We start from the raw sequence: 16,163 nt of genomic DNA, 5'->3' as shown, positions 1-16,163 counted from the left end.
CAGCCCTTGGGCTATGAGAGTCAGAGCGAATTCCAGTCCACTTGTGTCACAGTCACTGTTGGTCATTTCTTCTCTTTTCTTCTAAGCCAAAACTCCTGAAAGACTGGGTTCATGCCTGGTTCAGCTCTGGGCTTCCTAAGGAGCCAGTAGGGTGCCCTTCTTGATAAATATTTTTGAATAAATGAGTGAATTTATGAAAATAAACTATGGGTACCTATCAGACAATCAAGTCCATTTTTACATGTGAAGAAAACTGAAATTAGTGCTGTGAATTTTTTATTTTTAATGAAGTAGAACTAAAACTACAAAGAAAGTTGAGTGTGAAAGTAAGAGAAGAAAGTCAGGCACGATCAGTACATTACCACATCTGACTTGGTGGTAAACTTCTGAGTTTGCAGACTTTCCAAAGCCATCCACTTCACTGGCAGTTTTGCACCTGTCTTGTTGTGTACACTATAGTATTCTTTATCGTACATATCTCTGGCAAGGCCAAAGTCAGCAACTTTGACAGTGAATTTTTCATCCAGCCTACAGAAAGGACAAAAATTATTACTGGTGGCTGAAACAGAATAATTTACAATGATGCTGAATATCTATAGATTAGAACAAGCGGCTTCAGTATTTGAAGTCTATAACTTCTGAAGGGAGTGTTTCATCTGGCTTCTATTGACTAATGCTAAATTATAACAGAATTCTTGAATAAAAATGTTTGACATTTACATTACAAATTCAACAGGCCAAGAAAAGAGATCATGCATGGTATGGCATAAGAAAATCCTTTTTTGCTTTAATGGAGATCTGGAGAAGTAGCATAGCTGTCTCTCCTCCCAGCTTTCCTTGGCTGCTAAACAGAGTATGCCAACTGACTACCCATCACCATTCTTCACTTGTCAATTTATTAGCAATACTCAGTTTATGCGAGAGCCTGACAGGGGGCTGTTATTTTAGTTTTCCATTCTCAAATGGGTTACGTTAACACATAAAACTCACATACCCCACCACTGAGATATAGAACTAGGATACACAATAGAGCATCGAAGAAAAACAGCGAGGTTCAACAAAAATCAATTTCTGCTGACTGGGGCTATGCACCCTTTGTTCAAGCTGGCTTTTATGTTGTTACATTGACCAAAACCAAGGTGGGAAATTAATAGCACAGCTCTTTCATTCACACATACCATAAGTCATGAATCAGTGCTGTGCAAGGGAAAGCACTGAATCAATTACAAACTGTTGACTGTTGTGTCATACAGTCAGGCAGCCAGACACAAATAAAGTTCTTTGTATATTCATTCCCAAATACCATTTTTGGTAGGGCTTCTGCAGGCCAATTTCAAATCCACTCTTGGGAAGTTACAATATATTGGTATTTGTGTTACCAGCCCTCTCCTTTTCACTGTATAATGCCAGAGATCAAATTCTCCCTCCCAAACACTAATGCAGTGTGAAACCACAACGCTGGGGGCTACTGGTGGGAAGGCCCAAGAAAAGCAAACGTACACAGCAGCTGTTTAAGACCCCCTATGGAGAATCCCTTTTTACATGCTCTGTTTGATAAAGCCCGAAAGCCCCGCCCACATCCCCAGGGTTTATACATGGATTTAAAACTGTAACGGAAATAAAGGACTTTTGCATAAGAAGAGAAAACAGCTCACTAGCATAGAACAGTGGGAAACAGATTGCTGCTTGTCACTTAATTTGGACGCAGGCACAGACATTCTAATACTTACATACAGTTTCTTGCAGCCAAGTCTCTGTGGACAAACTTTTTGCTTGCAAGATATTTCATGCCTTTGGCTACTTGAAGACCAAAGCCAATAAGATCTTTTACAGTTGGGTTCTGCAATCAAAGAGAGTTGGAAAAGCATAAACTAAGTATCTACTGTTCTAAATTCTGATTTTAGAATTCTGAAATGTTTATTTATAAAAACGATCTAGTCTCAAAAAAAATAACTTATACCCTATTGATTGCATCAATCATTTATCTATTGTATGCAAAGCACCGGGTTAAATGTTTATTAAAAAAGTATGGCTAATTCTCATACACTTCTGTAAGGCAGATGTTACAGGCTCCATTTTCCAGATGGGGAAATGGGAGTGTTTTAAAATGTAGGTTTTATTATTCTTCAGGTATGATGAGGCCAACAGATCAGGAGACAATGGAAAAGATAGCTTGCTATTCGCACATTCCAAGAGGAGGAGACATATCGTGTCAGGCCAGGCCACACGGGGAAGCACTGGGTATGGGCGGGAGGTGGAGGGAGTGAGCAGAAACATGGGCATGAGCCTTTATTGCAGTTTCCATGGGAAGAAACGAGTTAGATAGGAGAAGTAGGTTCAGGATTGGCTAATTTGAATAATTTCCACTGGCTCTGGGGCATAAGGGCTGTCCTTAGGAGTCTGATACTTGACCTGGGGTAATTAGGGTAGGTGGATAGTGGCCTGGAGTGTGAAAGCCGATAAAGGAGGTGGCTAGAGTCTGGGCTCTTGATTGGTTTATTTGCATATGAAAGAAAGGCAAATTGTTAACCATCTCCAGCAATTAGCTAGCCCTGGGAGGGGCATTCCCTTCGGGTCAGCAAGGCCCCAGAGGTCAAAGCATCAGAAAACCATTGTTAACACGGGAGGCTCAGAGAGAAACCAAACCACTCGGTAAGTGGTGGAGTTAGGATTTTAACCTAAGTCTGTGAGGCAGCAAAGGCTACACTGCAGTGAAATCAGTTACATCCGCAGCCCTCCTGCTGGTCCCGAAGCACCAGCCCACAACTCCAGAGGCGCTGGACCCACACGGAGAATAGGATACGCCATTCTCGCAAGCTCCAGCCACAAAATTGTCTGGACAGAGGAACGGCTTTAGTAACTATAAGAACTGAAATGATATAGATCCCACTCAGGCTGGCAGCCCTGACCAGGGCCCGGCTACTAGAAAGGGTATCCCTTCAGCTGCCCCTGTGGAGTTCGTAAGCGGAAGAGGTAGTCCGTGGGGACCCTGCAAGAAGGGCTGCAGCCCGAAGCCAGTTCCTTGTGGTTTCGGCCTCTCTTTAAGGCACATCTGTGTTCGTGGTTGTCATGAGTATTGACTCCTTGGGTTAAAAAAGGCCATGACACTATTCCACACTGGATAATAGTAAATCTCTATCATGCTTTAACCCCGGGGGAATAACACCCTAGAGAAGGTAGCACATCCAACCGGATTAATTCACCAGAGTAATGACAAGAGTTAAAGTGGGAAAGTGGGATCTGCCAGGACAGCTTTGTACCTTGTAAGGTAAATTCACCTTATTAGCAAAATATTCACCGCCAGGGAGTGTTGTATTCTTTTGCCCGAATGCAAAATATTTCTTTACTGTTCTAAAGCTTATTTTCTCTGCGAACTTGACCCCATATTTATGAAGTTGTTTTTGATTAACAGTAAAGCTGCTCCATTAGCTCCCATGGAGAAGGAGCCCGTGAATTCAGTTTTGGGGACTCCGCTCTCCACCCTGCCTGGCCCTGGCCCAGTCAAAATCTGCTTACCCATTAGGTCCTGGCATAAATTTCTTAGAGAAAATTCCCACTTGCAAGAGCCTAAGCAGCTTTTTTTGCAACCCTGGGCTCATTCACTCAACAAATATTTACTGAGAGCCATGTGCCCAACGCTATTTCAGGTGTTAGAGCCACAGCAGTGAACAAAATACACAAACCCTCCTGCGCTCATGGGCTTGCATTCCAATGGGATTGAGTGTGTACACATGTATATGCATATACACATATACAGCTATTATTTATTTGCTTATTATCTGGTAAAGCACTATTCAACAGAAATATAATGTAAGCCACATATGTAATTTAAAATTTTCCAGTAACCGTATTAAAAAAGTAAAAAGAAACAGGTGAAATTAATTTTCACAATATATTTTTGAACCCAACACAGCCAAGATAGTATTATTTCAACATGTCATCAATATAAATAATCATTAATGAGATAGTTTACCTTATTTTTAAAAAATGATATATTCAGAATCTGGGATGTATTCTACATTCATGGCACATTTCAATTTGAAATAGCCACCTTTCACACGTGACTTGCAGCCACAGTATTGGACAGCACAGGCCTAGTGTATCAGATGATGATAAGTGTGATGTAGGAAAACAGAGCAGGGGAAAGAAGGCTTGAGGGTGGGTGGGTCTGTTGCAATTTTAAATAGGTCAGGGAAGCCTCATTTTGAAGATGACATTAGAGCAAAGAGCTGAAGATTAGGAAGTGAGATATGTGGATATTTGTGGGAAGAGTGTTCCAGGCAGAGGGAACAGCAAGTGCGAATGTCCTGAGGTAGGAGAGTGGGTGACAAGTATAAGAAACAGCAAGGGACTCATTTGTAATTAATTCTTCAATGTCTTCCAAAGTTAAAATTCCATATGGGCTGCTCGGCCTCTATTTCTCCTGCACTGTGCTCAGTTTCTGGCAGGCAGTAGGAACTCAAAGATAACCAAACGTGCTTATCAGGGGTAAGGTAGAGCCAGGCTGCTTGCAGGGCAAGTAAGAATCATTGCTCCCGGAAACCCTTCCAGGTATCACTACGTATAGCTTGGCAGTATACGTACATGTGTCTCATTTCGAATGAAATTTCGAAGATCTCCGTGTTTCATGTATGGTAGGACCACCAGTGGAGACCCTTCGCTTCGCAGGCAGATGCCCAAGAGTGACAGGACATTGGGATGGCTGAAATCTTTCATGATGATTCCTTCAGTAAGAAACTGGGAAACTTCTCCTATGTCAGTGATTCCTGAGAAATCCAGTGGTGGAGACATTAACTTCGTTATGGAGGAATGAATACTTTGTCAAGTTTAGATAGGAAGAGCAATGAAATGTAAAACCATAGAGCTGACATCTTGTCCTGAGGCCTCAACCTCAGCATGTTCTTTTCACAATACATCTGAGTGAATGATGTCACCTTGCACCGTGCCTTCAAGTCACCACCTACACCCACTTTTGTAAGAGTCCAGCAACCAGTTTGCCTCACAGAAATTTAGTCCAATGTTTGTACTTAGTTTTCATACAGACTGTCCCTTTATTTACCTCTTGGTCAGACTTTCAACAAAATTAATCATGCAGAAGGCTGTTCAGCATGGAGATTTATATTCAAAAAAAGACTGAAATAGTTGTAGTAATAATATTTCCTGCAGGCAAACTTCCCATTTGTTCATTTAAAGCTTACTAATCCCAATATGTTTGTAATATAGCTGGTTCACATTTTTCAGGCTGCTGCAAATTGTAAGCAGAAAATTAGAGACGGAAACAGAAAAAGCAAGCATGTGAGACCTCTCAACAAAGGTGGAGCCGGGAACACTCTAGAATGTGGAGTATGTTGGGTTGTATAAGGTAGTAATTTATGGCCATAATTATAGCTCTTGGGTCATCAATAAAGATTTAGTTTATGTTTGAAAGCATTCCTTTTTTCTTAAACAGAGTGTGCGTTTCATCTTAAAAAGATTTTCTCAATAACCACTAAAATTTTAAGAAATATTCCAGCATTTAAAAGGGGGTAAGTTTCAGTTATTTAGGAAGTTCATTTATGTGGAATACATCATTCCCCAAAAATGCGGATAAATGAGGTATTACCATACTTCTGATTTTTCAATTTTCTGCCAGCATATTTTTCTCCTGTTTGTCTTATTTCATTTTTTATCTTTTTAATGGAAGCTGTGGTTAAAATATAATTATAGTAATGCCTCTGGGTAATATGAGTCATTACTACTGTATGTGCCAACATGCTTCCAATAGTTTCCATAAATGTCACTTGCAAAACAAATATTAAAGCCAAACAGTTAAATGATAGTTCATCCAAGAACCTAATTTCTCTCACATTCTTACTTCTAAGTGCTCTGAGGGATAATTTCAGAGGATATATTACAACAGGAGTTTAGAACAAACAAAGTTTTCAGGATTAGACCCATAATTTTAGCAGTGGCTGAGTTTTCTACAAGGGAAAGTGTAAATCAACATTTTATTATAAGCCATTTGTTTGTCTGTGAACCACCAAAAGTATCATCCACTGTTAAGTAAAATTTAACTTACTATTCAAGGATTTCACAGCACAGTGGATTTTCTTGCCATCATTGTCCAGCAAAGTCCCATGATATACACAACCAAAATGCCCTACGTGAAAGAGAGAACTTGGTCAGTGCTGCATAATGTTCACGCAATAATTATTTGTCAAGCCCTTCATGGCCTTCGTGGCCTTTTTTCTATATGGCAAAAAGTGCATTTTAAAAATACTTTTGATTAACAACACCACTCTGTGTGTGTGTTTGCGGATACATGTAGATGCAACACATTTCACCCAAGGCTATAAGCAATACGATTAGTATATGATAAAAGCTATAGGTGATATGACTGTTATTAAAGGCTAATATAACAAAATATTCAACCATAGTGGAACCAGTGAAAGCAGGAATAACATCTGCCTCATAAAAATAGTTGTTATTTTTAAGGATTAAATCATATTTTTCAAATATGAAAATCAAGTTTTACTGACATGAAGAAATGTAATAAAATAAGTTCCCTATGTTCCAATAAACTGAAATGAAACAAAAATGTTACCACGAGAAATAAGATTGGTATTATAGAATAAGGATTTCCCCCATTAGTCACCGGTTAATACGTAACCCAGGTTGGCAGAAACTGAGAGGCAGTTGCCCAAATGAAGCAAATTCACTCTGACTCATTTCATTCAGTTCTCTCTGGCTTTAACCACATCATCTTCCCAATGGTAGCCTTTCATCCAGTGGCAGTAATTTTCCCCAGAGGTGCCAAATGTCTGATAGCTGTGTAAGTCATTAATTAATTCATCCTTCCGGCTAAGACACCCTGAGTGCCTGGTATGTCAGGCATTAGGCTACCCTCTGGTAATGCAAAGGTGAACAAAAATAAAACCTGTGCTCCTGAGTGCTCACATTCTCCTGGAGCAAAACATATAAATAAATAGTAGCTAATATTTATAAAATTGTTAATAATTACTTCTTCAAAAGAAATAATTGCCATTTGAGCCCCATTTATGATAAAAAATTTCTCATTTTACAATGTGTAGAATCAGAACACAATTAGTGAGGCCACACACTCTAAAATTGGTGCAATTACTGGGATTTATAGGCTCATAACGGAACTACATATTACTCTGACATGAGACATGGAAACATGTTTGGTAACAGTGAAATCATTCTTTGGGAAGGAGAAGCGTGGTAAGGAACATACTCCGGAGTGTGTGATAGAGGAACGTGTGGACGCTGCCACCTGAAAACGAGAAGGCCTCAAGTTCACATAAGGCAAATCATCCCATCAGCTCCTCCTGCATCGCGCTGGCAGATGCCTGTGCAACCTCTTGCAGCATATACAGAAAATAAAAGGGATCAGAGGCCATTCAGTATTAAGGGAAAAAGCTTTTTGGAAATACAAGGGAAGAGTGGAGTTCAGTTCCTGGCTTATGGTTGGCTTCTTTTCCTGCTAAACATTTCCTCAAATACTGTTTATGCTAGCTGTGATTACTGCCTTGGCTAGCTTATTACAAATATTCATTCCTCTTTGTATAAAGAAATTGGAGTGCATTGTGGAGATGATATATGTTGCTTCAGATCAGGGAATGCTATAAATTCCCTGTCTTCTGATGCTGTCCAGCAGTGTACACACTGCTATAAACCAGGCTTCATAGGGTTTGTCGTAAAAGAGAGACAGGAGAGAGATATGAGTGAAAATATTAGAACTTAAAAGAATGATTTTTTAGAAGAAAGTAGATGGCACCTTCCAAGAAACCATAGTTGCCAGTATAACCAAGATGAAGAAGAAATGTGATTTAGTTCTTGTATGTTTGGGAGGTTATCCCATTGCTTCCATGCACAGGGCAAATCCCTGTGGATACGATTTGCAGGGCTGCAGAACCCAAATCAGGCACACTGGTTATCAGTGCTCACCATTGTCTAAGTTCCTAATCTGCAAAGGCAGAAGATAAAGTGCTTACTGGAAAATCGTATTTAACAAAAAGCTGAGTGGAAATACTTACCTCTTCCTATGACTTCATTGAAATGCACAATCAGGCTACTGGGCCCAATCACAACGTGCTGCACTGCCTGGACCAGCTCTGGATTTAGAGCACTGAGGTCAATGTGGACAGTATTTTGCAGTAATGGACTGGATATATCAGAGTCCCCACTAGTTAGGATGGGGGACAGGTCTGTCAGAGGATACTGCACTTGTCTGCATGATCCATTCTGAGATGAGTTAGGAAACTGGTCTGCAAGATAAAGCAAAATTATCAGAGAACAATAGTGACACCTCACTTAACGGGGACTGTAAGAAGGCCAGCCAACTGAATGAACAATAAAGCTTGAGTTTTTACAACTAAATAAATGGTGGTTATATCATTGAATGTGACTAGGAAGAGCCTTTACAAAGAAATTGGCTTGATAAAAATGTTAATGCATTGGGAAAAGATGCTGGCTTACAGACACAAACATTTTGTAAAATGTTTACAGATTTTCTTTTAAGTGGACTAAGTGTTAACTTTGAAAGCTTGTTTACCTTCTTCATTTCCTTAGGCATTTCTCTTTTAATCATTAGCAAAAAGCCATGCTTGAAGTTTATTTTTGAATATGCTACGTCCTTAAGAATGGGAAGCAGCAAAGGTAGTTAAGCAACTGCCTAGTCTCACAAAAATCCAGCTCAAATGTAAGAAAATGAAAAAGATGCGTTTTGAGGGATTACTATTTATTAAAGGAGTTAATTACTATTGTGTAAAACCTATGTGGATTCCTGGCTGAGGGAGAAAAAAATACGTATGATTAGAGATAAATAACGGGCTAAACTTCCAGAACTGAAAGCCTTTCACATTAGTGGTAAATTCTCCACCGTGTGGTAATGGGGCAGTGGATTTAGTGTTACTGTTGTCTAGAGAGGGCAGGTTACAACTGGGTTGATATGCCATCCCCACTGTGCAGTGGGCAGCACTTGGAAAGGTGTGCGCAGTCCTTAAAAGTTGATCTTTAAAACCAAAGCTCTGTAAGTGCCTCAGGCAAGGTTCCCTTTCGCAAGGAGAAACTTTTTTCATTTCAGGAAGAAGGAATTGTGCTGAAAGTAAATTTTTAAGTGCCAAAGAGGGCAAGGAAGCCACCAGTTGCTTTCCCTTCCCACTGAGATCCATACAGATCAAGAAGGGGGCATCACAACCACAGCAGCTGACTTGAAGATGAAGTAGGCATGGTATTGACATGTATTAGTAGACAACGCAGGGAGAGGGTTATGTGGGGGAGTCCCTGTTGGCACCAAAAGATGATATTGTTTGCAAAAGGGCAGGGGAATCAGAATTTGAGAGAAAGGCATAAAAAGAAAGCTGATGGCACACTGACTATTCCTAGCCCCACTTAAGCATTTTTAGTATTTTCCACAGTGAACAGTTTGATTGATAATAAATGAACTTGCCCAGAGCAGAATCTCAAAAGTGGTTCCAGAAAAGGTTTGGGTGGCACCTACACTCACAGTAGTCACTAGCCAGAAATATGGTGGATGCAACCTTAAAGGAAAGATGTGGAACATCAGGGAAATACTGAAATGCTGAGTGGATGAGGGAAGCAGGGACTCGAGCTGGGTGCCTGCTCCTTTAATCCCAAGGAATCAGGTTCTCCAAACTCCTCCCAGGGGGCTGGAAATGCAAGTGGGCCTCTCCAAACTCAATTTTCATTTTCACTTCCCAAACCTTTGCATCTGGAGATCATGGTTCTGAACTGTCAGGGGTGGAGAGACTGAGGCAAGTCCTTGGTGAGACAGGAAAAAAGTCCTTTGGCATGAAAATTCTACTGACCCTTAGCTAAGTTCAAACATGTGCAGAAACCAAGTGAGCCATCAATGTGTGGCACTGGTGTCAAACCACAGAGAGTTCTAGATCTCCATTGAAAAGACAGGTGAGAAGCCTGCCGCATCAGATACAGAGAGAAAAGCTCTGCAGTTGCCTCTTCCTTAGGTTCTGGGTGTGCATCTACTTCCTCATTCCTCTCCCTGGATGACTGCCTTTTGCCTATGTTATCTCTCCACGTCTCAGGAGCAGGCTCAATGCAGAAAAGAAGACTGGAACGCAACTTTCTCAGCAACAAAGACAGAGGTTTGGTGAGTAAAGAGGTTGAAGAAAGATTAGATAAGCTTTAAAAAAAATATTGTGACTTTTAATGATCTCAGATTAGAGCTATTAAGTGTAAATATAAAATACTAAATAGATCTAAGTTTCAAAACAATAGACTAGGTTTGATTTGTCCATATTATTAAAGGAATGGATTTTTAAAGGTGAATGGAATCACGTGGACAAAGGCAACGTTTACTACATGTATCTCTATAGAAATAACATAAACTTCAAAAAATAAGAGGCAGTGAGTATTGAAAAAGTTAAAATGGCAAGTGCTTCATTACTCTTGTACTTGTTTGGATGAGCACCTTCTAACTTTTCCAGTATCTTTAACAGTCTGTGACTCATTTTATTTGTCCAGTGGTAAATATTCAACCAGGAAAATGCTTGTACTTGACTCACGTCCTGTAACTTCTAGAGATAATGCAGCTGATACAATACAGACATTCTGCGTTTACCAGGAGATTTTAAATAAAACATTGTGAAAAGCTCTGGTTAACTTGACCATTACTGGGCCTAGTGTTTTACAAAGCAGATAATGTTGGATCCTCCTTTTTTAATAGAATAATGGAGGGTTTTTCTTGGATAAGTCTCAAAATATGTTTCGGTCCTGGAATGCTGTAGGTAACAGGCTATGTACTAACACTTCAAGAAAATGCTTCAAAGGATTACTAACAGTATAATTTAAATGTTTGGGCTTCAACAGGTAACAAAGGTAGCATTCTAATTTATATTTAAACACATATATGTTTTATAACTTAACTCTTCCTGAGTTAAGAGAGCTGAGAGAGCTTCATAATTTCTTAGCATCGTACTCAGATGATAAATAAGTTACCTTTGTTCAAATGATTTAAAAATTAACCTTTTTGTGAGAAGAGAGTTTAAAGACTCTAAAATTATAATGTAATATATACATGGGTTCATTTAAAAATAAGAGCCATGTAATTCTTTGTCAAATTAAATACTTCCTTGGCAGAGGTAGATACTTCTTTAATATTTTTATAAAAATGTAAAGGCAAAACCAAAAAGAAACAACAATGCCACAACCCACTGAGGTATACGTATAGGTATTTCTCAGAACAATAAACTGAAATATACCTTCTGGAAAAGTAGCTCGGTAGTCTACAGATTCATTTGAAACCATTTCTGTAGTTGGGCTTACACTTCGGGCACTTACAAGCCTATCCAAATGAGGAGTGTGTACTCTTGCATCATAGCGAACTAATTCACTGCCCAGATCTTAAAACAGAGAGAAAGAAAGAGCTTGTTAAAGACTTGGCTATCATGGGTCCCAGTAGACTTTGACCCAGTGCCCAGAATTCACGGTTTTATGGATTGCACATAAGACAGCACACATGAATCTACGATGATTTTTAAACTGTAATGACTGCATTCTTAAGGTAACTTCAAGAGAGAAACAATAACAACAAAAAAACGCACCTTTAATTTGCTTTCTCTTTTTCATCCACAGGAAAAGCCCGAGTAGTAACAAGAGTATTATTGATATTGAGACAACACCAACAATCAATCCTGTGAAATTCTGATCTGGTTGAACTATTACTTTTCCAAGGACAGTTGAAGAAACTGCTTGCTTCCACTAAAAATGATAAATAAAGAAAAGTCAGAATTTAGCCAGGATAGATATTTGTATTACACAGGTTGAAGCACAATCTCTTTGGACTCCAAACACCACGTGGTTATTACCACTCTAGAAATAGCACAATTGCCTTCAGGATAATAAGAGATTCCTCAATCCTGCTTTGACATTCAAATAATTAGAGTATGCTGATCCCCAAAGTCTTATATGATACTTAGCTGTTTGTATTTGTAACTAGGTATTAGGGGTAAAAAGACAAATAAAAAACAGGAACTGAAGTACAGAAGGGGAGACAGACAAATTAATGATTATAATACAATGTGGCAGGTACCATAGAAGTATGACTAAATAGTAAAGGGCAGAGACAATGACACACTAATTCTGTCCTGGAGGGTGGGATGGAGGGCAGAGAAGACTTCCTGTAAGAGGTAAACAATCATTATGATTATAGGACAATAAAGTCTCAGAATATTTTAATTTCAGTTTTGATATACAGAAGAAATATTTGAGGTCTTCTCTGGCTCTAATATTTTATGATTTTTAGGATTTATGGTCCTTCTGAAATTCCAAGTCTAATCTCATGACTCAATCTTAGATTTTCTAATTTTGTTTTACATTTTCCATTTCATAACTTTTTGGAAGACTTTGGGAACCCTTTAAAAAATCACTTACTCTTAAACAAAATGTGGTATATACATAGTGGAATATTATTCATCCATAGAAAGGAATGAAGTACCAACATACGCTACGACATGAATGAACCTTGAAAACATTATGCTAAGTAAAATAAGCCAGACACAAAAGGATATATATTGTATGATTCCATTTACATGAAATATCTAGGCAAATTTATAGAGACAGAAAGTAGATTAGAAGTTACCAGCTCAGAAAGGAGGGAATGTGGAGTTACTGCTTAATAGTTGCAGAGCTTCTGTTTGGGGTGATGAAAAACTTTTGGAATTAGATAGTGTTGATGGCTATACAACACTATGAATTAATGCCACTGAACTGTATATTTAAAAGTGGCTAAAATGGCAAATTTTATGTTATATAACCATAATTTAAAGAAGTTAACAGTATAATACACCAGAACCCATTGAACTGTACACTTTAAATGGGTAAATTATATGGTATGTGAATTACATCACAATAAGCTGTTAAAGAGAAAAAAAGAATGAAAAACATTCACTCTCGTTCTAGATTATCTGATTAAGCTGTCTACATGAAAGAAGTTATTGTAAAATGGCTTAATCCTTATTTTACTTTGCCCAGTGTATATATTTTTTTCTTCTGGGAATCCATGAATTTGTGATCACTGTAGCAGGCAGGGGTACAACGGGCTCTGGCCTCGGGGGTGGTGGGAGGTGGGGAAAGGGACACGCTTGGGTGCGTCCTTATCCCCCCTGAGAATTACAGCAAATTTTGGGAAGAGTGTAAGATGGAGAAGCCCCCATGTGTGGGTAGAAAGGACTTTCGAGACCCACCCTCCTAAGGTTGGAGAAGTAGACAGCGTTACAAAAAAATCCTCACTGTTTCTAAAATAACAACTGGGGATGAAGGCTGAGCTGATGAGCCAAAGCCAACACATAGATGAGCTTTAATGATTTATTTTAAGCCTACGAGTGACATAATTACACTGGCTTCCTTATTTACATCAGGAGAGGAATGCAGGAATCCCACCTCTATATTTAGCTCGCTGTTCAATTTCAGCAGGTCATTGGGGACCGTGCATAAAACGGCTTCAGAATGTGAGTGGATATTCTCACAGCTCTTATTTCCAACTTTTAACACTTCACCTTTAACTGCTTCAGGGTCAATATCATTTCCCTGGAAGGAAAAAAAAAAAAAGAGGTTGTTAACACTTCACAGTTTTGCAGGAATGCTAACAATGGTGAAGGAATATAAATATACTGCAAACGTGGGCCAAGTTGTTTGCCAAGGCATATGATTTTATGATGCTAATTTTCATGGGAATTGGCATAGTTGAAGGGGAGCATGACCATTCCAGGGCACTGATTAGTCAGGAATTACAGCATATAGCTTTTCCATCAAATCGGATGTTAGAGAAAAGGAAAGAGATTCATGTTTCACATCCTTATGATGAATGACGTCTTAGCCATAATCATCTTATTGTTATCTTCAGGGGGTATCGATGTTTGGCAAAAAGAAGCAACTTAGAGACTTAGTTGTTGCACTGCCTAACACTACCTAATGCAGAGATTCTCAGCCTTGACTTCGCTTTTAGAATCACACTGAGAGCTTTAAAAAATACTGATACTCTGGATCCCGTCTCCAGAGATCTGATGTTAAATCATTGCTAATGTATTCACAGTGTGTTATTTTATGTTAATACATTCCTTTTCTGTTTGAGTTGGGCAGTTTCTTTTCATCCCTCTTGCACACTTGAATCCTATACATAAATGAATTCATTTTTGAAGAAATTCCTGGGAGATGCTGTATGACCATCGTTATGATTTGAGAGCACAATGACATTATTTTGAACAATTACATAGTTACATGAGGATTTTTTTAAAAAAATTACTCAATTTGACATATTTAGTTAACTGGAGTTACCAGCAGGCATTTTAAAAACATCAATGCTTTGTTGACGAAACCAATAATTAGCCTTGGGAAAGAAGTGCAAATATAGGTACAATTTCTCATAACAAGACTTAATGAGTACAGTTATTTACTGAACAGGCTATTACTTTGAGAAGAGATATATAAAACATATTACTATTTTTCTTATGACAAAGAACACCCAGTAATAACTATGATATTGCTACTTTGTTTTATATAATCTTTAATACTTGGCAAACTCCATTCACATACATTGTCTCATATGGATCTCAATAGATTGGTAGATCAGATATTATTCTAGGACAAGAAGTTGGAAGAAAATACTTCTTTATAACTTGAAGTTGGAGTTTAAGAAAAAATGGATATAGACAAACCCTATCCTTGTATTTCTAGCGGCAGTATGTGTAGTCCATTGAACCAGGTCAGCCTCACAGGGCAACTCAACATAGAAGCACATAAATCTAATAGGTCACTTTGGGCCTTCAAATGACAACTTGTTGGTTAGGTCTGAGGACGGCTAACGCCCTTACATATTGGAGGGAATTCAGGGAATGACAAAGAAAAGAGATTAAAGAGCTGGAGGGCTTGATTTATGAGGGAAGGACTAAAATGTGTCTTGCTTGCTTAGGTAATAACTAAAGTTGGGGGAAGGGATGAACATACTGCATTTCCATTTCCAGTACTCATTTTTGAGGCTTAAGATCTTGGATGCTGCATAAAGGCTTCTCTAAAACAAAAACAAATCACACAACCACACAACTGAATCCCTTTTCATATGTAGCTACCAAAGAACTCAGGGTAAGTAGTAATTTATAAAAGAGATTACTATCAGGTTTGTATATGTAATTGTTTTAAAGGCCTAAAACCCAACATATGATACAAGTGACACTGGTAGCCCACTACTATATAACAGAGGGATCCAAATCGGGAAAAATTAAAGTAGATATAGGCTAACTTTTGCCATTTACAATAAACATAGCTTTATTGAGATGTGAAAAAATATATGTTTAGAACTTCTAGTATTAATTTTATTATTACGTATTATTGAATATTAACTATTATTAAATAGAAGAACACATTTACAAAATCAGCTCAGTTTTTTGTCATTTGGGTTTTTAAGTAAGCAATGAAAGAGGGAGCTTTCTGATTTTTAATCCTCTAAGCACATAGAGCAATTTAGAGTTATGATTATTTCATTTTATCCTGAAAATACTCCCCCTGAGATAGGTATTATTGTCATTCCTGCTCTACATGTGTAGAATTAAGGTTCAGAAAGGGGCTAGGTCGCAAAGCAAATCCAATTCCATTTGATACAAAATCTACTAACCATCTGCTGTGGGTTAGACACAGCTCTAGTCACGAGAATATAAAGATGAGTAAGAGTTTCTTCCTCTCACTGTAACATTAAAATGGATACATTTCTAAAATGACAACTAATTACTCCCCATGTGTCACATCATTGTCCCTTCCCTCTCCAGCTCTGGCCAGGTGTGACGTAATGTTTCTATCGGGGGAACTCATATCTGCGATGGCTACAGAACAGAGCAGATGGGAGGCAAAGTGGGTAGGATTTGAGAAACAGCACTAAAATAGGAGGAGTGCTGCAAGTTCTCAGACATCCAGGTGGCTACAAGGCCTAGTTTAGGAAAGTCAGCGAAAGCAGTGAGGTAGTTTGGTAGAGGACTCAGACAGCCAATGGTCCAAAGTCTAAGGAGGTCAGCAGTAGAAAATCAGTGAGTTGACAGTGGGGGGCAAGATTTACACTCCATCTAGAGCTGCTATCCCCAACCCCCCAGGTCATGGACCAGTACCATGGCCTGTTAGGAACCAGGCCTCACAGC

At 38.7% G+C, this 16,163-nt stretch overlaps 1 protein-coding gene across 1 annotated transcript in view; it reads right to left on the bottom strand.

The window, feature by feature from the left end:
• MET (MET proto-oncogene, receptor tyrosine kinase) overlaps positions 1 to 16,163 on the bottom strand; it is a 104,074-nt gene that overhangs the window by 8,571 nt on the left and 79,340 nt on the right. Inside the window, exons 12-19 of the mRNA XM_069462669.1 lie at positions 13,423 to 13,569; positions 11,586 to 11,742; positions 11,244 to 11,384; positions 8,037 to 8,267; positions 6,059 to 6,139; positions 4,585 to 4,766; positions 1,731 to 1,840; positions 363 to 528 (exon numbers count right to left, since the gene is read on the bottom strand). Coding sequence (XP_069318770.1) covers positions 363 to 528; positions 1,731 to 1,840; positions 4,585 to 4,766; positions 6,059 to 6,139; positions 8,037 to 8,267; positions 11,244 to 11,384; positions 11,586 to 11,742; positions 13,423 to 13,569 — 1,215 coding nt within the window. The remainder of the gene's footprint in view (positions 1 to 362; positions 529 to 1,730; positions 1,841 to 4,584; positions 4,767 to 6,058; positions 6,140 to 8,036; positions 8,268 to 11,243; positions 11,385 to 11,585; positions 11,743 to 13,422; positions 13,570 to 16,163) is intronic.

This window comes from Eulemur rufifrons, chromosome 29, assembly GCF_041146395.1.
Source record: "Eulemur rufifrons isolate Redbay chromosome 29, OSU_ERuf_1, whole genome shotgun sequence".
Classification (NCBI taxonomy): domain Eukaryota; kingdom Metazoa; phylum Chordata; class Mammalia; order Primates; family Lemuridae; genus Eulemur; species Eulemur rufifrons.
Note: the sequence above shows the minus strand (reverse complement) of the source record. Positions and strands in the feature narration are given on the sequence as shown.